This window comes from Tachypleus tridentatus, chromosome 3, assembly GCF_004210375.1.
Source record: "Tachypleus tridentatus isolate NWPU-2018 chromosome 3, ASM421037v1, whole genome shotgun sequence".
Taxonomy (NCBI): domain Eukaryota; kingdom Metazoa; phylum Arthropoda; class Merostomata; order Xiphosura; family Limulidae; genus Tachypleus; species Tachypleus tridentatus.
The window spans coordinates 82061511-82087149 of NC_134827.1; the positions used below are offsets into that span (position 1 = coordinate 82061511).

Below are 25639 nucleotides of genomic sequence, written 5' to 3' on the forward strand. Positions count from 1 at the left end.
TGCGAGAAAGCCTGTTCGCAGCAGTACGTGCTGCCAAACATGCTGGTGTGGACAAGTGCATTCTCTTTCAGATTAGCAAATGTATCAGGCAACGTTTTGTAGAAGTCAAGTAAGCCATCCAGTATCTAATCTAATGCATATTCTTCTATTGCGCTTAATCTTCGCGCAGGTGCGAACTCTCTATGTTTGACTTTCCCATTGGACATCGCGGGCCGGACTTTGTGCACCACTGCTGTACAGTATGCATCGTGCATCTAACGCATCAACAAGTTTTAAACTCTACATCACTGACCAACATCTTAGTAACTTGGTACACCAGGAATTATAGTTAAGTGAAGGGGTTAAATGGTGATGAGAGTACTGACATATAATCTTCTCTCAGGTAACTAGAAGGAAGACATTGGTAATATATATATGAATATTCATGAAGAGTCGGATAAGGAAATGCAAGTGGAGGCACAGATAGTTGGCTCTGATGTTCATTCAAGAAATTAATGTCCAACATCTAATTACTATAGATGTGATGACCAGGAGCTAGAACTGTAACTAAGAATTAATTGCTTAAAGGAAATGGTATTTCTTACTTTTCAATCTACTAGTTAGTGTACCTTGAGAGAATGTATATACAAATATACATATACGGTATTTTATGTTAAATTTGATTTCCTGTCAAATTTAAATAGCTTACTTTGAAAAATAGTACAGTTCGCCCACGAACTTTACAAATAATTTAGCGACTGAAATAATTTGAGTTTCGCTCTTTTAAGTGAAAAATGACCAGTCCGAAGACTTTTAAAACAATGAACCAAAATATTTAACTTAAATAGAAAAAGAAAGTAAGTGGGCCACAATGAAATTACAACAATTTTTTATCTCATTTGTAGTGAATGTTCAGTCTTTTAATATCTCTTTCCACATAATACATCACTGCAACTCTAAACGTGACTAACTTCTAGTGGAAAATAACCCTTCACTGTAGCTAGACTGGTGAAGAGTTGGATATATAGTACGCTTGGATTCAGAATTTGAACTTGTTTTCTTTGTTCAGTACAGAGTATCGCTAGTGAGTTCTCTTCCTGAAAGCGTTGATCAGCAAACAATTTCAATTGACATAATAGTATATAAATAAAGAATATTTATCAAATCATTAATCAATTACGGGATCGGTATAATACACACGAGTTCGTCTACACATTTGCACACGTTAAGTATTTGCACTATAACTTTTGATACAACATGTTTACCTTCACAAAATTTGGTAGACTTTTAGTAAATATTACAAGTGTTTTGTATACAAAAATAAGATTTTTAATGAAATACTTCTACTAAAAAGTTGTTTGTGAAAATAGAGTCTGTTTCGTTTGTTACTAGTCCGAGCGTAAAGTGATTTTATGCAATGTGTGTGTTTTCTGATAGCAAAGTTACATTGGGCTATCTGTTGAGTCCACCGAGAGAAATCGAACCCCTGATTTTAGTCTTGTAAGTTCGTAGATTTACCGCTGTACTAGCGGGGGACGACTTCATGTTATGATAAAAAAAAAAATTCTTCGTTCCAAAAATCTCAAATATTATTTGTGTAATCTCTAAAATATCCTAAATACAATTCAATCGTTTGTTTTCAGTAATACTTTATATTTTATGTTATTTTCTATACTCTAACTATGTTGGCTCTGTCTCTTGAGCAGCCTCGTAACTATCATAAACAAATTAGGAAATGAATATAAGTTATACTTTTTCGTGCTAGAATGATTACATATTATAACGCAAAAATACAAACTTTCAGTCTAAGTTGATAAAGTTTCAAAACATTATATATTTACATATGTATTTTTTCTTGACCTTCCAGTCATGCCTGCCTAACATAACTTGCATTAACACGGTGCACGTACACTCAGGTCATGTATCTAGTAATATAAAACTGACCTTTAGTCTTCCCTGTCTTGGCAGTGTTTTAGTGGACTAGTATTTTGTAATAATGTCACATTACTATTATTATACATTATATATATGTATATAGATTATTACTATTTAGAAATAAATTATTGAACTTAGCTTTCTTAAAAAATATAGAACAATAAATCAAGAATTAAAGCAAACAATTATATCTTTTTTGCCACGACCTTTGTACTAGGTTGCTGCTGGATATAGGTTGATAAGGCTTTTACAGTTTCACACATGGAGAATATCAATGTTGTTGTTTTTTAGGTTTTATATATACATTTGAACAACCAAAGGATCATAAATAATTACACTGATACCTTTAAATTTCAGTACAATCTATGAAGCTTAGTAATTAAGGTGTATTTAGATTTCAAAAACTTAAAACAGACTAAAGATACAGCCTACCTCCTCGAAATCTTGGCTCTAAAGAATGTGGTAACCTTCTCACATATTAAAATGGCTGAGAAAATCATTCTGGGGATATTCTAAGCTGTTGATTGATTATTCACGTCATATATTGAAAGTGAGTATAAAGAACAGTTTTCAAAATGGAAAGTGAATGGAGTCACTGTGTTTGATTCAGTACATAAGCCATATCTAAGCAAAATAAAAATGTATGAGGTTTTAATCTTATATTCCAGCTTGATAATATTGGTAATTTGAATTCCTAATTTGTAAAAAAACTACAGATTTAGTATTCTGACATCACAAACATCTAATTTTAAACAGCGCTGCATTCAAAATACCATATGACTCACTAAAATATATATTGAGACGCGTTCTTTTAATATTACATTTAAATTAAAACGTTAACTAATATATGGTATTAAAGTTTGAATTATAATCTACAATTTGATTCCAAACTTACCGAAATAAATTCAAGAATATTAGCTCAATAAAATTTTGTTAACTCAAGCTCAACAAACAGTATTGAAACATTCTTGCAACAAGAACAACGGAATAAAGTAAAATAAAAAAAACAAACGGGTGAAGCAGCTAGAACAAGACAATGCGAGCAATCTTGGACAATGTGTTGCCACCATAAAACTAAAGATGGGCCCTGCATGTTAAGGCGTGCGACTCGTAATCTGAGGGTCGCGGGTTCGCATCCCCGTCGCGCCAAACATGCTCAACCTCCCAGCCATGGGGGCGTTATAATGTGACGATCAATCCCACTATTCGTTGGTAAACGAGTACCCCAAGAGTTGGTGAGGGTGGTGATGACTAGCTGCCTTCCCTCTAGTCTTACACTGCTAAATTAAGGACGGTTAGCACAGATAGCCCTCGAGTAGCTTTGTGCGAAATTCAAAAACAAACAAAACTAAAGAAGCAAAATAATCAATAATTTGAAATATACATCCTGCTGCTACATAAGGGAGAAGCTCTTGATATGCTAGCGTATCACGTATTGGATATACGTCTTAACCATTTGACTGTTTTACTTGGGAAAGTTGTTTTAAAAACCAACACAATAAATGTTGCAACCCCTCCTTTCTGAGATATCAAGCGATTTTCGATAACGAAATATGAATTTAATGATCCATGATAATTGTTCAATTTATTTAGTTGGCTAGTAGTAAAAATTCTTCAGAGTAGTCTGCAAAAAGTTTCAGAGACAAGTGATGTTGTTTGATAAAATCCTAAGAAAATTGACGATTGACTATTGACTATTGATGATGAATAGGGATCCTGTCAAGTCAATAATTGTTTGTTTTGGAATTTCGCACAAAGCTACTCGAGGGCTATCTGTGCTAGCCGTCCCTAATTTAGCAGTGTAAGACTAGAGGGAAGGCAGCTAGTCATCACCACCCACTCTTTTACCAACGAATAGTGGGATTGACCGTCACATTATACACCCCCACGGCTGGGAGGGCGAGCATGTTTAGCGCGACAGGGGCGCGAAACCGCGACCCTCGGATTACGAGTCGCACGCCTTACGCGCTAGGCCATGCCGGGCCGAAGTCAATAATAGTAAAAGGGCTTTTAAATATTTGCATACTGAGCACCTAGCTTAAGTGTTTATGACAAATGTTTCTGGATATTTCGTAGTATAAACTTCTTGATTGAACTTCCAACCTTCTGCATAGATTGAAGCGACTTGGTGTCGATATATTTCCAAATTTTAATCTATGGTCTTGTTGGTGTAAACCAGTCTTCTACGTCACGAGAAATTAAGACTTTAAATCAGGTTAAATGTGTATCATTTTGGAAGATTTCGTCTTAATTATTTTGTGATAATCTAATGTAACAGGGTTTTCAAGATCCCTTGATGACTGTGTCACTGAAATAAACATGTTGAATTAGGATTATCACCGTTTTATTTTTGGGAAAGTGTTTTTTTCTGTCTATCTACTGAGGGCATGTGAAAGTATTTTGGGGTTGATAATGTGAAACGTGATCTGGATGGATGTTTATAGTAGAATAGGTTATTTTTGCTTACTTCTATGTTATAATTTTCGTGATATCATTCGAGTTGAAGTAATTAAAAATATAAGGTGGTGTACTTCTATTATGAGCATATTTTTGCTTTTTTTTTGTATATATCATATAAAGGTGAAGGTTGAGAGTTTCACACTGTAGACATTTAGAGTGGTTTATTTCTACTTTAAGTTTGTTTTTAAATATCAAAGGTAACTGCCTTACTACAAATCGCTGCACACAGCGAAAGGCAGTAGGAGTTGAAAGGTCGAAGATTGAACCACTCAGCTTCTAAGTTTTAGTTGCTGGCTAGTTTGTCATTGGCGTCTGGATCTTGTCTGATTGGTGGAATATTCCCAACGCGTTTGGATGTGATGGCTACAGGCATTATCTTTTAAGAGTTTAAATGATGACAAAAAGAACTGGTAATGAAAAAGTTAAATCTGATTTTTGAGTCTCCTTGTAATGTTTAAAATAGTATCTATTTACAAGGAACGTTACTAATAGCTTTAGAACTACATGTATATATACGTATTAATACGCGATTACAACTTTTCAGGTGTAGAAATAAATTTGCGATGAAATATTTCAGATGCGGTACATTTGGTGGAAAATGTTGAATAATTTGCTTCAATTATACCAAGCTATCAAAGAGGGCTTCTTTTTTTGTGTTTTCTTACATCAAGAGGTTAGAACGCTCGATCTGTAATATAAGGGTCTCGGGTTCGAATCCCTTCATAATAAACATACTCGCCTTTTTAGCCGTGAGGGCATTATAAAGGTGACGGCCAATCCTACTATGCATTGGTAAAAAAGAGTAGCACAAGCGTTCGAGGCGTATACTGAAGATTAGCTGCATTCCCTCTAGTCTTACATTGCTAAATAAGGGACAGCCAGCGCAGATAACTCTTGTGTAGCTTTGCATGAAATTCAAAAAAACAAATAAAGCACGTAAACGACTTGACTTGAGGTTGTAATACTGGACTCAAGTCACATGATATTATTAAAATGCTATATTCACAATCTTATGTATTTTAGTTGATATGATATTGTTACATGTTCATAAAGATATGGCTATAATTAATACAAAAAAAGCAACAAATACGATCATGTTCCACTTTAGTAAATGTAGATAAGCTAACTGCCATAGGTGAGATTGAAGGTGGCTTTTGTGAGAGAAGTTGCCTGGAGAATGAGATGTACTGTTTTAATAATTTGCAGACTAGCTCTTAGAATCCAGGTAAATGGCTCTATGAAGAACAAACCTCTTCCAAAAAGGCAGAGAGTCACCACAACATCTTAGAACTGTCACATCCATTTGACCTTTTTGGAAATCTATCTAGAAATGTCGATTTTTTAACATGCTACAGAAAACACTGAAGTCTTTTTTCTCCTGACCCAAGTCTAGTAGAACGTCTCTGGGACCCACTTGTCATTTCCATCAACAGGAGACAACCACGATTGACTAACCTTCGTCAGCAGCATGTAGCTGCAAAGAAAGAGTGGGAAAACACATCATAGGAGGCTATCCAGAAGTTAGTCTATACATCAATGCTGTCAGAATTGTGTTAATACTAAAGGAGGTCATAGCCAATATTAACCTTGTAATGTTTTCATTTTGACACACTGTTACATTTCACACTATTTTGAATTTCGTGCAAAACCACACGAGGGCTATCTGCGATATCCATCCCTATTTTAGCAGAACAAGACTAAAGGGAAGGCAGGTAGTTATCATCACCCACTGCCAACACTTGACCTATTCTTTTACCAACAAATAGAGGGATTAACCCTCACAATATAACGTCCCCATGACTGAAAAGGCGAGCCATCTTTGGTGTGAAGAAAATTCAAACCTGCGACTCTCAAATTACTAGTCGAGCACCCATTTAATACTGAAAACCTATCGTGCTTCTTTCATCTGTACAACTTTATTGCGAACTTGTTTGATATTTGTTTAAAATATATAATTATATCCATTAGATCAGAGTGCCACATTTCTTTTGCACATCAGCATATTTCTAAACTTATGATCTTGAACTAAAACATGTTATTTTTATAGGGATCAACACCATATCAGGTGACAAAATGTCGACCTCTTGCTTCGCTTTTGGTTACTAAGAAATTCGTCGATTATGTGACCAATTTTTAAAAGGTAAAGTTACGATATGATCGTATGCTTATCCGAAATAAAATAAAATATAGTGCATCTAATTTTCTTTGAACAGTTTTGATTTAGTAATGTAATTGATATTTACATTCAAACGATTTCTAAACTTTGACAAGCCCCTGTTAAGTTTACGGATTCACAACGCTAAACTTCGGGGTTCGATTCCCAGTACTGGACACATAGATAGCCCAATGTGGTTCCTCCAAACCCAACTTTGGTAAATATTACCGAATGTTTTCGTGATTTATTTTCAGGCAGGTTGTGCTATTATGCTAGAAGTAAAGAGCACAAAACAGACGTCTTTTGGCACAATGAAAGATTTTGATAATTCATGAATTGCGTTAACTACATTTACTCGTGGTGTTACATAATAATCTGTGAGAGATACATGAACCAAATTCTGATTTATTTATTCATCATATATGATTTTATTTCTTTATTCAGATTATGTTCAACTTGTACCAGTAGGTTACTGTTGCGAACCAGTTAGAAACGTGCAAAGATAAAACTTTAGCCAATGCTGGTTATTAGCTTCATTACATTTATCACTACAACACATCTTCTAAAGTTTCATTCCCTACCCTTTCTCTCCATTGGATCTGGGCTTGTATACTTTCGAAAACTAAAATAACAGTGGAAGAACTCGTATACATGTGAAATTATTGAACTCGCTGACTGTTGCCAAGGCCTGACACACTCAGGGGGTCAGTCTAATTTACTTCAACGTAAACTCTTCTACATGTATCTGTGTGTATTGCCTATTATTTAAAATACACGTGTTCTTATATCATAATAGTCTTTTCCTCGAATATTAGGCATAGCGCATGTGATACACTTTTTGTTGATTACCTTATCTTAGAAAGAGTTAGGTCATGACCTGATAGATAATTCTAGTTGAACTTGTAGCACACCAAAGGTTCAACTGACACACAAGTTTTTGTTCTGACTCGTAATTGAATATTGTGAACATCCTGACAGCGTATTGCATTTATGAAAGGCTTATGTGTCTTCTGAGGTTCGTGTTCAATTTATTCTCTGCATTTCTGGAACCTGTTGGACATCAGTATATTTGAACAGTACTACATTATTAACGATAATAGGTCCAGGATATCAATATCATTAACAAATAAATTTGTTCTAAGACCAAAAATGTAATGGAAAAATTACTTACTAGAAACAGAGGCTCTTCAAAATCAAAACTTCACAGATGATAAAAATCACGAATTTTTGTGAAGTATTGGAAAAAACAACAACAAAAATATCCAGAAAAAAAGATCAACATTCTATGAGCAACCCAGACATGTTTTCCTTCATAACTTTATCATATGAGTAGTAAAAGAACTAATGTTAGTGCACTCAAGTAAGAAATAATGCAAATATTCATGAGTCACTCATAAAATACTAAAGTATGTATGTATAAATAACTCATTAAAATAAAATGATTAAAAAACAACAAAAATAACCCAAAAACAAAACCAGATAGAGTCCTAAATGCGTGTGAATGATAACTGCAGCCTAGTGAGAGCCTAGTAGATCTCATGATGTTGCTCCAAATTTTGATGTACTCTTTCATCTAAAAGAGGTCATAGTTTTTGGTATGACAAGAAACTAAAACTGAATAATCATATCAAAAGGTGATGTTTTAATCCATCTAACTGTTTTCTGAATTATTGTGTATTGTAGTTCATAACAAAAAGACACCCTCTTATTGTGTATTTACAACATAGGCCATTTTCATCAGCATTAGAAGCTTTGTTAAACATTTGAAAACATGTTTACTTATTACTCATAATGTCATTATTAATTTAGATTAACATACATATCTTTAGACTTTATTGGCTACATACAACAATCAATGCATACACTAATAACAAAAAAGTTAAAGTTTCAACCAAATCAATTTTTGATTTCTTCAAAATTTCAACTGAATACTTTAGCCTAATGTTAATAATTGCTTAATTTAGCATTTCCTATGTTTTATCTTAGGCCCCTAAATAAAAAAGTTTCTGTCATTACATTTGTTGTGTTCATTGTACGAATTTAAAAACAAAATAATTCAAAGTCAAATAAAATCCAAAACTGTTTATTTACAACAAAACGTGAAAGCTGATAAGGAAATATTGTACACAAGCTTTGTGGATTCTATCCTGAAATTTCAACGTGACCAGTTGGACTCCTCACTTTTAACAAAACGTAACATTAAAAACAAAAACAGTCATTCACAATGTAACTGACAGAATCATCTGTAAGAAGCAGCTACACAATGTTTCAGACCATATCCTGACTTTAAAAAAAAGCTAACGTGAAATTACCCCACAAACATTTTAAAATTAATCTTAAAAAAACAACAACAAAAACAATCAAACCAAGGGCATAATTTGGCCCCTAAAATACACCATTCAGGATATGAACATTTTCATTCTTGCTCAATGCCTGTTTGTTGATTGTTATGAGCATTAATTTTAAGAGATTCTAGGGTTTTTTAAGACATCAGTATACTAAAACATTAGGAAAAAGACAACACAATAAATGTGACTGAAAGACCAATGGCATTCCTTTCTCTAGAGTCTTTCTGAAAATCTGAAGCAACACATTCTGCTTCTCACACTTCCACTACCGAATAAGTTCTATTTGCTGTTTCTGCTGCCTTAAGAAATACCTTTGATTCCTTAACTCCCCACTGTCAAAATACAATGGAGAGATTCAGATATGATGATATAAAATCCTCTGGAATCATGGTGGGTAGAGAGAAGAATATACATGAGGCATTTGAAAGACCAATGGCTATCCTTTCAGTTAATATGATATGAAGTTCATGCACAGCTATATGGTGTAAGGGTTATTTGACTTCCACATCAAAGTCTAAGACTAACAGTTTTGTTTCTTCAGTGCCATTACGACTGCCTACAGCACACACTAGTCTGGTAGGGGAGGCCCCACTAGCCACACCACCCCTCCGCTGCCTCCACTGTCTAATGATACAAGATTACGAATAAAATCTCCAGTCTTGAGGTCCCACAATTTTACAGTTCCATCATCAGATGATGTAATCACAAACTTGCTATTAAACTGAAGACATGTTACTGCACTTTGGTGTTTATTGTCACCTGATTAATAAAGATATGAAAAAATATGTTAAGTCAATAAGAAGAAAAAAAAAAAGGTATTGCATGTTTCCAAAAGAACATCAGCATAGTGACAGAAAAAGACAAAATATTACTTTTCAACTGAAATAATCAAAAATGAACAATTATATAGATATAAAGCAATTTTAGATGGACCTACATTTACAAAACATACTGTATATATTTATATCAAACTTAAATACAGTTTGGTTTCCTATCTACAGACCACTAATGACAGATACTGAATAGTATTAGTTATGCTGTGTCTTAAGTAAAACCTTCAATTTGCTTAAAGTTTTATTTACTTTAATACTTAGATGTACACTGTTTGGAACCCTGACAACAAGGCATCATTCCAGTTACATCTCCAAGGTAACAGCAATACAATGAAAACTTTTGCTTGTTTCCACCAATTGTTTATTAGATTAGAAAAATACTGTCTTTTATAACAATATTCTTGAACAGTAGAGATATATACAAGTACTTTTTTTTTGTGTGTGACTAATTTCAGTAAAAGCAACAATTACTTTAATCAGTGTAAAAAAATATGTATACATATTTCTACTTCAAAAGTCTAATATTTTTTAAATTTGCAAAAATCAGTTGGATGTGAAATAATATTGTTAATGTTGTCATTGGAAAGTTACTTTATTATTGTCAAGCAAGGTTATCATCTTTAAGAAACATTAACAACCATCAACATAAAAATTGCAAGTACCAAACAATGATTTTAACCAAGAAAAGGGAAATATGGTTAATATATACCAGCTAAACACATTTTAATAGCTTCTGTTATAGCAGGAAGACTTTATAAATTTAACTTATCATACATTAAAATACATCACTTTATACATTTTTCAACATATCAATAATTTTTCTTTGCTAAAAAAATATAATACTTGAAAAAACCAATGAGTTATCACAGTAATCCTCTTCCAACACCACAAACGTTTGCTCACCTGCTAATGTATGTAGACATCTCCCTGTAATAATGTCCCACACTTTGACAGTGGAATCAGCATTTCCAGAGACTAGGATGTTGTTTCTGAGCTCCATGCCAGATGTTAGTGATTGATGCCCTTGAGAAGATGTTTACAGGCACCAGTTTCTACATCCCACACCGAATGTGGGTGTCTAAGGAACCACTGACAACATGAAGGCCATCGAACTAAAAAAAAAAAATATATATATACACACACACACACTTGTAATGGGGCAAAGTTGTAGAAATTTAATTTTAGCCATGTATCATGTAATACTGATATCATTTCATGTACAAATGGGAAAGCAAGATCTTTTCTTATATCAGTATATACATATGTACATATTGCCAAATTATTAGTAATTTCAGCTGTCTGCAAATATTACACAAATACTGTTGGTGTATATTCATAATGTAATGTTTAAATGCAACATAAACAGCAAATGAACTCTTTTATATACCCAAAACTTATAATTCAAGCTGTTCATATACAAGTTACAAAAAATTGTGTCAATACTATTAAAACTGTTATATAACTAACATTTTGAACAACATAATTAAGCCAATAACAAGTAGCTTGCTATAGTACTTTTTTTGATATTCATCCAAGAGGATTTCCCAGTAAAGTTAAGCTGAGGTTATGAAAATGCAGTTAATAACCATGTAATGTAACAGTAGAAAACAGACTTGAACATTCATCATTGTTGATGCATCACATTAACAGTCACTAATGAAACAAATTCTACTTTGAAGTGAAGTTAATTTGAAAACATAAAACTGTGTGTCAGTGGGGGGAAAAGATGGTTACATGTACCTGTGTTGCAAGTCTGACTTGTTTTAAACAATCAATAATATAACTTTGGCTAAATGAACAGAATCCTCATTGTGTGTTAAAATACTGATCTGTCTGGTAAGCTAATCACTGTATGAACAGTTATAAAGCCTTGGATGATAACTATAATACATCAGGCAACAGAGACTGTCCAAATGCCTAAATAGTACCACAGACCATAACAAAAATACCACCATGTTCTGTTGTGGTTTGCAGATTAAGCCACAGTTAATGGCTTAATAGTTATTAAAAAATAACTAATTTTATGGTTCAAGTAATATCCTGTAAAATGATTAGAATCAAATGGCAAAAACATGCTAATCTATAAATAGCTACTAGCCTGACAAAAGTTAAAACTAATTTTGTTTTACTTACTTGTGACCAATTACTTAATAAATATTTACACAGAATAGAACTAAATGTTTCTTTAAAATGTGGAAAAGTTGTATACTAAACAGGAATATATGTATGGGCATGACTAAAGATTAAAAATAAGTTACAAAAATTGCAAAATTATTTCTAAAATTTTATTACAATGTCAAATAAATAGAATATTTCTTCTTTGGTTAGTAATCAAAATAAAAAAAGGTAATATCCTTTCTCAATTGAATAGATATTAGGAGCATATAATTGGCATTCTGACACACTCAGATTTTCTTTGCTCTAGTTTCATTAACTTTAAACTGATTACAATGTTTAGAATAATTTTTAGGTTTATCCTGATTATTTTACATTTATTAATAGCTTCTGGTCATAGCAAGGTACATACAATTAACCTAGCAAATAATAACCAATTTTATTTACTTGTCTAACTATCAGAAAGCCTAGTCATAAAACAAACTTTTAAAATGCACTAAATCATTTGCTGGGTAAACTGGTTCTTATAGTTTTTATCAGTGCATGTTTTTATGTGTTTTGAAAATAATGACCTTTATTTTTTAAACTTAGTAGTATTAACTGTTACTGGTTATAATTTCTTGAACTAATCATCACACTTATGAAGCCTATTTTAGCATTGTTTCCTACATATGGATTCTGAACTAACTTAAACCTCCTAAGATGGTTAAACTCTGTGAGACATTAATAACATATTATAATCATTAACAGTTTCTAATCAGTTTGTTATATGTTAGAGAACAAATTTAATGGTTGTCCAAGATGATAGAAATTCTGTCACACAAGAAAATGATGCAAAAGGTAGTGATTAAAGTTGTCCATAATGCCTTCCAATAAGCATTTCAGTATTGAATCAAAGACAAAATGTGCAAGAATATTATCACAAATCAATAAATTCTGTATTATTTTTATGTTTTACTGAACTGCTCTGCTGGCTCAGTTCTACTTCTGAATGTACACAAACAGTTGTTTTCACTTTTGAGGCATACATTGCACACACTGTACTAAGGCTCAATTTACAACATGCCTTCCAAGGTACTTGTAATGTTCACAGAAATCCCCAAACATGTGTACACCATGGAAGGAATCTCCAAATTAATAACATTCCTATTCAAGGTGTAATGTGCTGTGTGTGACAGTTCAGCCAATCGCAACTAATAACTGCTTGTCTTAATGTGTGGAAAGTTTTCTTGAGCAGAACTTGACAATTCCATTGGAAACGTTAAAAATTATCAATGTCTTTCTGTTGAGTAAAAATGTCTCCAGTATTGTGATAAAGCAAATACATGAACTTTTTGGGTGCACAAAATGTTTAGCATATTTTGGTGCAAAATAACCATTACTGTGGCAAATTTCTTCAATTAATGAAAGCCTAGAGTCCTATGTCTGTCCTATGAGATGTGTATAATGGTAATGGATGCCACATATATGAAAATGTCACATGCAAACAAAGCCTTGTTGACTGTGTACAGCAAGCATAATGTACTTATGTTAGTGTACTGCTTAGACTCTGTTCAAAGATTCAGCAAGATAGTGTTATTTTCAATGTAGTATTTTTGATGGGTCCAGCAACTGTATCCCACATTTTACCAGAGGATGCTTGTTTATGGTAATTATTCAAATTGTCAAAACTAAATAGAAGATTCATATCAATGCATTTTGCAGCATGTTAATTAACATCTTAGTGTATTTCCAGTGTAGGCTCGCTTTTAATGATACACAAGTGGATAAACATACCAACCCATCATGCCAGATAATGGCAAAAAGTGAAAACTTCATAAAACAAGCACATCTCAATATTTACTGAAATGAAAAAAACACTTGTGATATTGTCACTATGTGACTGTCTTTGCAAACACTGCTGAAATTTGGAATAGGCTTAAGAAGCTTTCACTTATGAAAGAACAGCTTTTTTTTTTATGTAGGGTAACCAAAGTCTGGATAATGGTTATCCTTTGGGCAACTATTCAAAATGTTTTAAACTTGTTCACTGTATATGAAGATTTTTTAATTTGTAACTTACATTTTATGGTTCCAATCTATTTATTAAGCCTATTTTTAATCAAACTTTAGTATCATGAATATACTCAAAAACAGGTCAAAGAATATTTTACAAAATTAAGTTTTAAAATGGCCATTATTGGAAATTAAAATGATTTCCAATTTCAATAAAATAGATTACAAGCCTTGTAGGAACAAGTATTAATAATATAGTCTATTTAACTAACTTTCATGATGGTATTTTTACATCTGACAAAGACAAGTAATTATTAATGGTTAAAATAATTATGAAATAAAATTTCACAAAAAATTACACAATGTTTACTTCAGTAGAATAACATTACTTTTATATTCACAGACACTTATAAAGACATTAACTTTAGAACATTTTCAAATCTATTAGATCAAGTATCCATCTTGAAATTATTCTTGATACAGTATTATCTACCCAAAACTTTCAAGTTCATACTACCTGTAAGGAGTAAACTCTGTTTGAGTGTCCTTGCAGTGTGTGGAGACATTCTTCACGTTCAGGATTCCACACCTTCACTAAATAGTCATACGCTCCACTAACTACAAGTTTCCCGTTATACTGTACACAACGGACGGCAGCACAATGACCCACTAGTACATGGAGACATTCCCCAGAATCAATGTCCCAAACTCGCAAGGTTGCATCTCGTGAACCACTTACAACCCTTCATTCACAAAGAAGAGATTTTTTTATAGTTACAGTTTTAAACACCAGATTTATATCTTACTTATCAATTAGTTGTTCTCCACTAATTATCAATAAGTTACAATTTCTTCAAAAACAATAATGATAAATTCAGATTCTTCTTCAATGGTTAACTGCTTTTTGAAACTTGAAGTACATCTTAATTAAAACACTGTTATCAATAGAATGTCTAATCCCTGGACCATTTCTTGTTTGTTTACTTGTAAATGTGTATTTTGTGCTTATAATAATGGCTGAAGATCACACATTTAAACCTAAATTGACCACCAATATCCACATTAACTTGCAATATGTTTTGTGTACCATCACTAAATTATCAAGCTTTCAGTTAAGATTACACATTGTTTGTATACAGAAATTAAGATTTTAATTATGCATTTTCAATAAAACTGTCCTTGAGCATGATCAGTCCTGACTGCTTCAAGTGCAAAGTGATTTTCATGTGAAGGATAAAAATGCTTTTCCTTATATGAAAATTGTAAAATCTCATTTGCACAATCTCCAAAATTTCCTAAATAAATATCAAACTTTCTTCAGTAAAATTTTGCATTTCATCTGTTATTTTCTTTACCCTAACTATAACACATGGAAGTCTATTTCACTGACTACATAACCATGAAACAACAAAAGGAATAAATCTAAATTACCCCTTTTTACCTATCTAAAATAACTTTAAATTTTAACAGATTACAATTATGCATCCTAAAAAACTTAAAGCTTGTAACAACACACATCTGTTTATATTTAAATTTTATTACTTTATTGTCCTTTGACCCATATGTAACTAATAATCCCACCACACAAGTTATAAAGCACTTGATAAATGCATAGTTTAAGTTACCATATTGAATTATATAATACGCACGATTCTTCATAACTTGTGAAGAAATATTTTTTTCATTATCTTAACTAATTTTTATCTTTTAGTTGCTTTTACATTAATACTAATAATAAATAAAGTATATATATGTATATGGAAAAAAATGTGGTACATACCCATAATCTTGTTATTTTTACTATGAACTGTTGGTGAAAGTTGAAGTTACTTTTTTTTATTGTAAAGGTTGTAGTGTACAGTATAATTTTATTTAATTAAATAATGCACCTAAAACACAGTATAAAACACACACAAAATAAACAATGCCCTATAACTATTGTAATTTATCTGGCTTTTTAAATAAACAACAACAGTTTTTAAAATTTAGATAAGCTGATCAATGTGAATAATGTAAGAGAAATTTTCAAACTGAAGGTGTAACAGACAATACCCTATACAGAAAACAATGTAATATAAAACATCATTTAATAGACAATTTTTATTGGTTATAAATAATATAACAGAAAATTCACAAAGAATGACTGGCAACTTGTGAAAGATAGGATGTGAAAGATGGTTCTGATTTTTTAGTTTATAACTTTGTAAACAAATACCATTGAAAACTATAAAAATTATGCTTTTCCTCAGTAATGTCTATATTAGAATGAGTAATTAATGTCAAATTCTGTACTTCACAGAAGGGCTGTAAATAAATTAAAGAAAAAATGCAATAATTCTCATACTAATGGAGATTAAGGACTTTTATGAATACTTCTTTATAAAACTGAGAAGATACAACTCGTACAACATTAAAATTTGATTTAGTAACTATGCTTTTTTTGTATACAATGATAATACAGTAGCTTAATTACTAACATAATAGGTTGTTACACGTGCACTTTGACATAGCTGTAGTGAGAAGGTTAACTTGTATTATTTGTGCAATGTTTCAACAAGGTTTTGTCACATCAGGTACAAGCAGTTTAGAAAGACACTGAAATACATATACAGTATGGAACAGACAGAAAACATAAACAGATTTCTTGACAGCTCAGTAACATATCTTGGTTCCTATAATACTGGATTTAGTTAGAGCTGTTTTGTTCAATTAAGATTCTGCTTTGATTTTTCATTTATTGATATTCAGCTCTGTTTACTATTACAGTTTTTTAATAGATATCTCTGTCTTTTTTTTTTTTTTTTTGCAATGGTGTTAAACATGTGAAGGACGTTTATTATTATTATTGTTTTCTTCCAGTTCCTCCAATGTAGAATTATGGGCAGTTATTAAACATTATTTCATAAATGATGATGGTAATGTGTGACTACACAATTTTTATTCAGTAACATTTCTACTTTAGGGCCAGGTTTCTGAGTGAATTTAAAGATGATATGAATTTTACATTTTCTGGCGTGTTTTGTGCAAGTGTGAATTATTTTTAAACAATTTTAGAGATTAGTGATAAATTGCAGTGTAATGTTGTGTTGTTTGTTGGTTTATGTGTATATATTCCTGTGTTTTTGTAAACTACTTGAATGTGATAAAGACTAAACCTTGTTGAAAGATTGTACAATTGTTACTACAATAAACACATAATAAAATTTTCCTCATTAACCATTCAAATTGTTTTCAAAGTTGGTACCACTTCATCAGATTTTGTGGTTGTGCTTTTAACATAAATAAAATTTTTGACCTTTTTGTCCCAAAGTTAACAGGAATTGATATGTTAAGTTTGATTATTAACACTCTCTACTAGGCATTATTTACTGAGGGTTAAGTGACTTTCATTCAAAAGTTTATTAAATTAATTTTTGTTTACGTTATACCAATTAGTATAGCATAAATGTGTACTTAATAATCCATATTTTAATTCTTTATTTTATAAGTTATTATTTAAAAAAACAAAAAACTGAATATTCCATAGTTTAGGAAATGTGACAATTTCTCTAGGCATTCTCTTCTCTATTTTATTCACACCTCCAACAAGTAAGAAATTCAACAATAAATTACTCACTATATAATTGTCATTACTTAGACAAACCATTTTTTTTAGCCTTCAATTTTGTTTGATTACACCTGTCATATCCTATCTTTTAGGATTTGTTAATAGTTCTCTCGTGTTTCATTTTGTATCATGTATAACTAATAAAAGCCAAGGTTTTCATCTATCAAATGATATATTATATTGTGTTCTAAGTAGAGAATTATTACTACTTCTGTTAGTATAAGCTTCGCTACCATGGGAAAGGTAACTTGTTTGCATGAATTTTAATGACTGTTGTTGTATAGTTAAAAAGTCAGAAAAATTATGACAGGGAAATTATCTGCTTTTTTACATGTTATTGTTCTATATTCTTTGATGCACTATTTAATTAAATAAACATGTGGGGTTAAGTGTTATAGACAGTTAAGAGGAAAAAAAAGACCTGGGTAAGTACTTATTCCTTGTTTTTCATGTTTATTCTTCTATATTTATTATAATAAAAGCAACTCAAATGTAAAAATGGGGATTTTTTAGTTCAGACTAAATAAAATAAATAACAACAACATGATAAAAAAATGCTTCACGAGGCACTAAGCAAGCAGCTTGTTGGTAAAATAATTCATTAACATAATGTGAGCTCCACATTCTCAAGTGATTTATAACTTATAAAACTTGTGTATAAATAGATGTATGCTATTAAGAGTGTAAAGGTATTTAGGATAAATGAATGTTGTTTCATGTTACAAAATGAAGTTATTGTAGAGAGATTTCCTATTTTTGTTTGTGGTCACAAAGTCAATTAAATTGACCAATGTTGTATACAGTTAGGGTAGAGAAAATAACAGATAAAATATAATAATGTTTTACTGAAAACATACATTTTATATGTATTTAGGAGGTTTCAGAGATTACATAAATGAAATTTGAGGTTTTTTTGAAATAAAGTATTTTTAATCTTAACATGATAATCACTTTGCAAATGTATGTGTGGAAATATCTTTAAGTTGACTAAAAAATACTTCACTAAAATACAAGTTTTTGTACATGAAATACTTTTAATGTTTACTATAAGTCAGCCAAATTTTGCAATCAGTCAAACTGACTCAGCCAAAGTTGAGAGAGTTAATTATTAGAACTCTGGTTATTCTAAAAAGTAAGTGTCTACATATATTAAAAATATTTATTGCTCTATCTCATTTGAACCTCTTCCACTGGGGAGGGATAAATACAAATGACTTAGCATTGCACAAGTTTTCTAGATTTTAACTTTATGTGCATTTTTTTCCCTCATACAAAAGAGTAGATGAATGATCTATATATATTTTACAATCATTTAAATCTTTTCTGCTTTGATTAACATTTAAGTTTATCTTAAGCATACACAAGCTTTATTACAAATGGCATGAATGCAATTTGGACAAACTTGGTAAAAAATGAATATTTAACCCTTTTATGTCCTGGTTTTGGCTCAGACTTGATAGCAAAAACAAAGACATCAACAGAAAACAACCGTTTTAATTTTTTTTTATCTAAATTTGTTTCATTGCAATTTCATAAAGTTTCTTAAGAGTTACCTGCATTTTTTTCTATTGATTGGGAGTATGACAATATCAAAATAATTCCAATTAGCATGCAACTTCATTTTCTAATAATTATGTACATCTTTTGATGCAAAAATTAAGCTATCAGTTGTCAAGTTTAGAGTAAACATCTCTCCAACTACTAACAGAAGCACAAACTAGATAACAGGATAAATGTTGCATATCTGATGCCTGTAATTATTATGTAAAACTAAAACATACTTGTTCTGATGAAGATGCATGCATCGTGACAGTGGACGTAGTCCATACAGCTGCATGAGTGCAGGTTCCAGTATCTGCATTCCAAACCTTTAATGTCTGATCGGTAGATCCACTGATGATAATGTTTCCTGACATCTGTGATGACCAGACTCCTCCAGTATGCCCCATTAATGTTCTCATACACTGATGGGTAACAAAAATGAAAAATTAATGCAATACCACAGGTTTAGCAGTTGTTTATAATACCCTCTTTAGAGAGAGGTGGTTCAATACAAAATAATAATTGGTTGTTGTGGATTGTTTCTTGTTGGTTTTTTTTACATAAAGAACGCTCAAATAAATCATATTACACAACTTAAAATTTCACTGGTGAAATATAACTACACATTTATCAGGTTAATCATTGAAAAATTTACCAACCAATGGATCCATTTTGTTCTGTGCATGTTTAAAGTAGAAACAATGCTGTATTAAAATAATGCCAAAGGAAGACCTATCATACTTTTTACAGAAAAAAACATTAGCTACACAAACATCTAGTTTCAAATTATTTTGACAGACACACAAACATAAATATTTCATGATGGCAGACAGGCAGTTAAGTAAGTTTTACCAATAACAAAATTCATAAATTTTAGAGAAATGAGCCATAATATTAGTCATTGCAAAATTACTTGCAAACTATAAAACACGCAAGTAACATTTTTATGTTATTTACTGTTTTGTGGCATTTTTCACAACTGGTGTAAAACCTTATTATCCACACATACACATACAGCCATTCTACCAAGTCATAGTCAAAAACAGTTTTATAAATATAGTTAGCACACAACAATATGCCATGTCCTGTATATGTTTCATGCCATTTTAACCCAAACACTTCAACAAATTTGATATATTTGTATTCAATTGTATTGAACAGTAAAATACTTACTTCATGATACAAAAGTAAAAAAAACAACACAAACACAATTAACAAAATGAAAGTATTAGCTACACTCTACTTAGTTTTTTCAATATCTAGAAAAAATTAATAATGGTTTTATTTACCACATTCATATTTTCAATGATAGGATTTGAGGCAGTTAATGATTAAGATAACCAGATGGGGCTAGTGCATCAATAACATTTCTTCAAAAAAAAAATAGTCAATATTAAGCAGTCAAAATTGTGTTTTAATTATTAGGATCTTCATTACTAATGACTTAACATAATGTTTAAGAACACCAAGGGACCCACTGGTCCATCTCAGCTGTCCTATTCTCTAAGCCAAACTAAAACCATCAAATAAATTAAAGAAAACATTTAAAGCCAACACTTATCATTCATATATCATATATCTTTTAAGCTTTATTTTAATTTCACTCAAATATACTCCCTTTACAACACTGAAAGGCATTCTATTTCTTTTGGCCAACCACCCTATCTGGAAAAAAAAAAAAAATCATAGCTGAAGCTTCTACCTAGCCTAAATTTGTGTCCTCTGATTCTGTAATTCTCACTGAAAATTATCTGTTCCTTTTACACTCTTAAACACTTAATCAAATCCTCTCTAACTCTTCTTTTTTCAAGGGAAAACTTTCAAAGATCTTAATCTCTCCACGCACAGCCCCTCCATCACATGTATCATTTTGTAACCCCAAGATTGAACACAACACACCAAATGTGGCTTAACCAGTAACCTGTACAATGAACTTATAACCTCTTTGAACTTGTATTCAATATTTCTGTAGATACAACCTATAAAATATTATTTGCCCTACCACCAGCAATAGCACACTGCTTAGATGGCTTAAGAGACTGTTCAACCATTACACAATGATCCCTTTCTTTCATGACACTGTTAATGTTATTTCTAAAGAAATTATAATTATAATTCAAATTATGATAACCCACACACAATATCTTTCATTTATCATAATTAAAACCCATCTGCCAGTTATTTGCCCAACTCACTATATATTCTAATTTATTTTGTAAATAAATCTAATTTATTTTATATATGTTACAAGCATTAACCTTGTAAGAGAATGTAAAAAGATTTGTAAGGGCAAATTTTTCCACCTCACTGAAAACATGTTGATTATCTGACAATATTCTGTGCTTTGTTAAATGACTTTGTAAAGTATTTTTATCAGACTTTCCAGAATTTTCCCCCACAACTAATATAAGACTAATAGGCCTAAATTTACTGAGACAATTCTATTACATTCCTTGAAGGTAGGAATGACAGTAGCTAATTTCCAGTATGCTGGTACTTGTCCACTATTCAGTGATGTACAAGAAATTGTACATATCCAATGCTTAACCTTCTTTAAAATCCTTTTGGAAATATTATTTGATTCAAGAGACTTATCATTCCATGAACTTCCCAATTTTATTTTAAAAGCTTTAGAACTCGCAGTTATCTTGCTTTCCTCTATTAATTGCTCAAAATAAGGAATACTGCTCAAGTCTTAATCAGTAAAATCTGAAGGAAAAGTAGAATAACCTAACCATTTTATAATCAGTTACGCAGCCTTCATTTGTCAACCTCAAGCATCCTATCCCTATCCAAATATTTTGTTTCCTCCTAATGTACTTAAAAATCCTTATTCAATTTTTCTTTTCAGTCAAATGTTTCACACATTCTTTGAATATCCCAATTTTCCATTTGACCAACTTTCTTGATCTGTTATAACACCATTCAATTTAAAAATCTTACATTTATGGTGCTTTTTTTTAATCTTTCAAACCTTTCTGTGAGCTAACCTGGTTTTACTTGCAGCAACAAATTCCAACTAAGTTTTTCCCTTGATATCAACTAACAGTAACCCAAATGGATTCAATCTCCTTGCTATTATCCTTAATATTGTTAACTTTAACATTATGTAACTCTCACTTTACATGCAGAGCCACTCCCTCCTCTCCTCTATGTTTATTACTCTGTCTCTATTAAATAGCCTATGACCATGTATTTCAAAGAAATTTCTGTTGTTAAAATCACCTGCACTTAACCATGTTTCTACATTCTCATTTTATCAAAATTGTCTGTTACTACCAGTGCCCTAAAGTCATCTATTCTGTTTCCTATACTTTTAGATTTACAGCAGTAAAATTAATGCCTATTCTTATAACAAATTTTAAATTAATTTCCTATGCTAAACTTTCATCTACATCTCAGTTTTGTTTCATTTAGTTTACCTTTATCCTCACCAATATTTAGTACTAATTCAAAACTTCCCTTACATCTGAGTTAATAAGTCTTGCAAGCATGCTACACCTTTTCCTACTTAAGTGCAAACCATCCATTCCAAAAAAAATTCAATCTTTCCACTGAATTGATCCCATACATCCAACCAGATAACCTGCTACCTTACATATTAATTTCAGCCTGACATTTAGTCCTAGTGACCTACCTAAAAATTTCATCTTCACAATTAAATTTTGGCAATATCTCTCACACAATTAATTTATAATCTTTAAGTGCTTTTATCAATCCCTTGTACTTACTAGTTAGTTCCTCTGACTTACTTCTTGCCTATATTGTTAGATCCTAAATGCAATAAAAAATTTGGAATCCTTGTTAAGTTCCTTTTCACTGTATTTCTTTTCTGTCAGTCATGCTTCTACCTCGAACCCCCAGGATAGCATAATCTAATTCTTTTCTCATTATTTACCTCATAGACTATTCTATCCACATGTTGTGTCAAGAAGTCACCTATTACTTAACTTTTAGTAGATTTTCATTAACACACAGTTTTCCAATTTCCAAGTATATCTTGGCACTTGTGTATAATCTTAAAATAATAAATAACTCACAACCTTAAAATAGATACAAGTTCATACTCTATATCCTTCTTCCTCTTTCATTTTCCATTCCGTCAATAGTTCCTCATCTACATAAGCCAATGACTGAAATCTGTCGCTCAATAGAACAGGATCTTTATAATTAAGTTGACTATTTTTTGACCCCAATGCTACCTTTTTTTAACTTCCTGAATGTCACTGTTAATCTAATCTGATGTTTCGACTTTTCTAGGTCATATTCTAACCCAAAGATGACCTAGGAAGGTCAAAATGTTGTTCTGTCCTTATCAAAAACAGTGTTAATACCCATACCAGCCATTCTGAGATATGTATTTGTTGATATCTGTTGATACAAAATGTCAAGAATGGTAGAATGTTTCACTAGTCACATATTTAACATTTTAGAACCAACACTAGCTTCATGAATTTTCATAATTTGACTCTTAAATTCATTTCTGAGTATGTAAAAGGTAAAATATATTTTAGCAAATTTAATGTTAGCATGTTTTTTTTCCAATTTCTTTGTATTATATCTTGGCACTTGTGTATAATATTAAAATGATAAATAACACACAACCTTAAAACAGGTATAATATTAAAACATTTCAATTAAAGCCAATCTATGACCATTAAAAAGTTAACTCTAAGTTTTGATATTTAGGAGCGAATTGTAACATTAAAACATGCAGAGTCAACATTTTAGTTGTCATAGATTGCTTAAATGTTTTCAATTATGTACATACATTAGATTTTTGTCTCATAAAATTATACACTAGAACAATATTTGTGACTCAAAAACAGTGAAACAATGAGCTCTGGGAATGCTTGCTGATTACAAAGATCATTCTTTCTAATTTCAGTTGTTCAAATTCTTTCCAAATGATACAGATGAAATTTCTTGTTAGCTGAAATTGTATGCAAAGTAATCTGGAACATTAATTTTTCTACAGACACTAATAAGAACTGAATGATAATACTTTTATACTATTGCTCAGTGGATTAGCAATAAGTCTGTGGGATTACAATGCTAGAAACAGGATCTCAATACCCGGTGTGTAGAGTGCAAACAGCCTATTATATTTGTATAGCTTTAATTTAAAAGCAAACAGTCATATACTTTTTTAATATAATTGTGGTGAGTTGAATAATATTAAAAACTTCTATCAAGATAAGACCAATGTATGTGTGTGTGTTTTTTTATAGCAAACTCGACCACACTATCTGCTGTGTGTGTCCACTGACAGGAACCAAAAATGTTGTACTGACAATAGTATATCTCTGTAGTTGACTTCTTGGTGGTTTTACTTACAATATTTTTCTTTTTCTTTTACGTGAGAACATAAAATCTATTCAAAGTTTATGTGCATCACACATGTACTGTGGCATATTATTTCACTTTTGTTATGTTGTGGAAAAAGTCCCTACAATGCACAAAGATGTATATGTTGGAGTGTATAATAATTCACTTATTAGAGATAAAAATATGGTTGGATTATCATTTGTACTAGTATTTCAGATTTGCATACCTCTGTTGCTTATTGCAATTCACTGTTTGAAAATTTACTAAAAGAACTTTGTGACTTGTATCAAAAGTATGTCAAACAGCAGCAACAAAAGACAGTTAAAACTGCAATAAATTATCAAAGTAAACATGGTAAATATCAAGAAAGATTATGAACATTTTCAAAACTAAAATATAAATGAATAAATGTTAAAATAATTTTCACTTATTGCCCAAAATTCAAATAACTATTAAAGTTAAGCTCAGTAATGCCATAACTTAAGTTGTAGACTTAAAATATAGATGATTTTCTATAATTTGTGATTTAATTTGAAGCAAAACTTTAAATTAAAACTAAGAGTATTTTAATGAGAAATTGTTTGCATAATATATATAAATGCCTTTCTTTTGGTTTAGTAAAGATCTTAAAATAACTAAAAAATGAAGCTCTTATTTCTTCGTATTGAGCAGTTATACTGTTTTCTATTAAAAGGTCTCAATAAAAACTTACTAAAGTATTTATCATCAGTAAAACGTTCACTGCACTACTACCAGGTTCTAGAGAATATATTAACAGAATTATTCTTTGACTTACCCTTCCAGTGGTTGCATTCCAAACTTTAAGTGTGTTGTCATCCGAACCACTGACTATTTTGTTCGCTGAAAATTGCAGGCAGGTGATCACATGATCATCGTGGCCTCGAAGCACCTGAGTAAGACATCATTCAAAATGTGTGAATATGTTTATTATAATTTAAAATAACCAGGTTTAGGAGCAACAGTGAGTGGATTTACAAATGAACAATCTTTTAAAATAGAGAGGAAAAACATTCTTCCATGGAAGTTCTAGGTATGAGAAATTCATTCAAAAAGTGAAAAGATAAGAAAACTTTAATATAAATATAGATTAAATTACAAATATTGTCAAATTATTTTTTTAACTGATTAAATAATCATTTTGTAGTTTTAATGGCATACACTCATTTATGCAAGCCTGAAAGGACTGAATATCTAATCTTAATTTTCGTTTTATTCCACATTACAGCTTTGATAGCATGAATGAATATTTTTAAAACATGTATGACATTCTAATCCCTGATGCAATGAAGAAAGTTTTGCATTTAAATCAACAATGAACAAT

General features: G+C 31.1%; 1 protein-coding gene across 1 annotated transcript; it reads right to left on the bottom strand.

Moving 5' to 3' along the window:
* Positions 1-8596: 8596 nt before the first annotated feature.
* Positions 8597-25219, bottom strand: LOC143245909 (F-box/WD repeat-containing protein 7-like; the record flags this gene model as incomplete). Its single annotated transcript, XM_076492162.1, is given in 9 exon segments — positions 8597-9466; positions 9469-9636; positions 10614-10736; positions 10739-10774; positions 10777-10822; positions 14338-14563; positions 19209-19234; positions 19236-19391; positions 25094-25219. Coding segments are annotated over 9 exon segments (1005 nt in total), but the record flags the coding sequence as incomplete, so codon positions are not given.
* Positions 25220-25639: the final 420 nt, after the last annotated feature.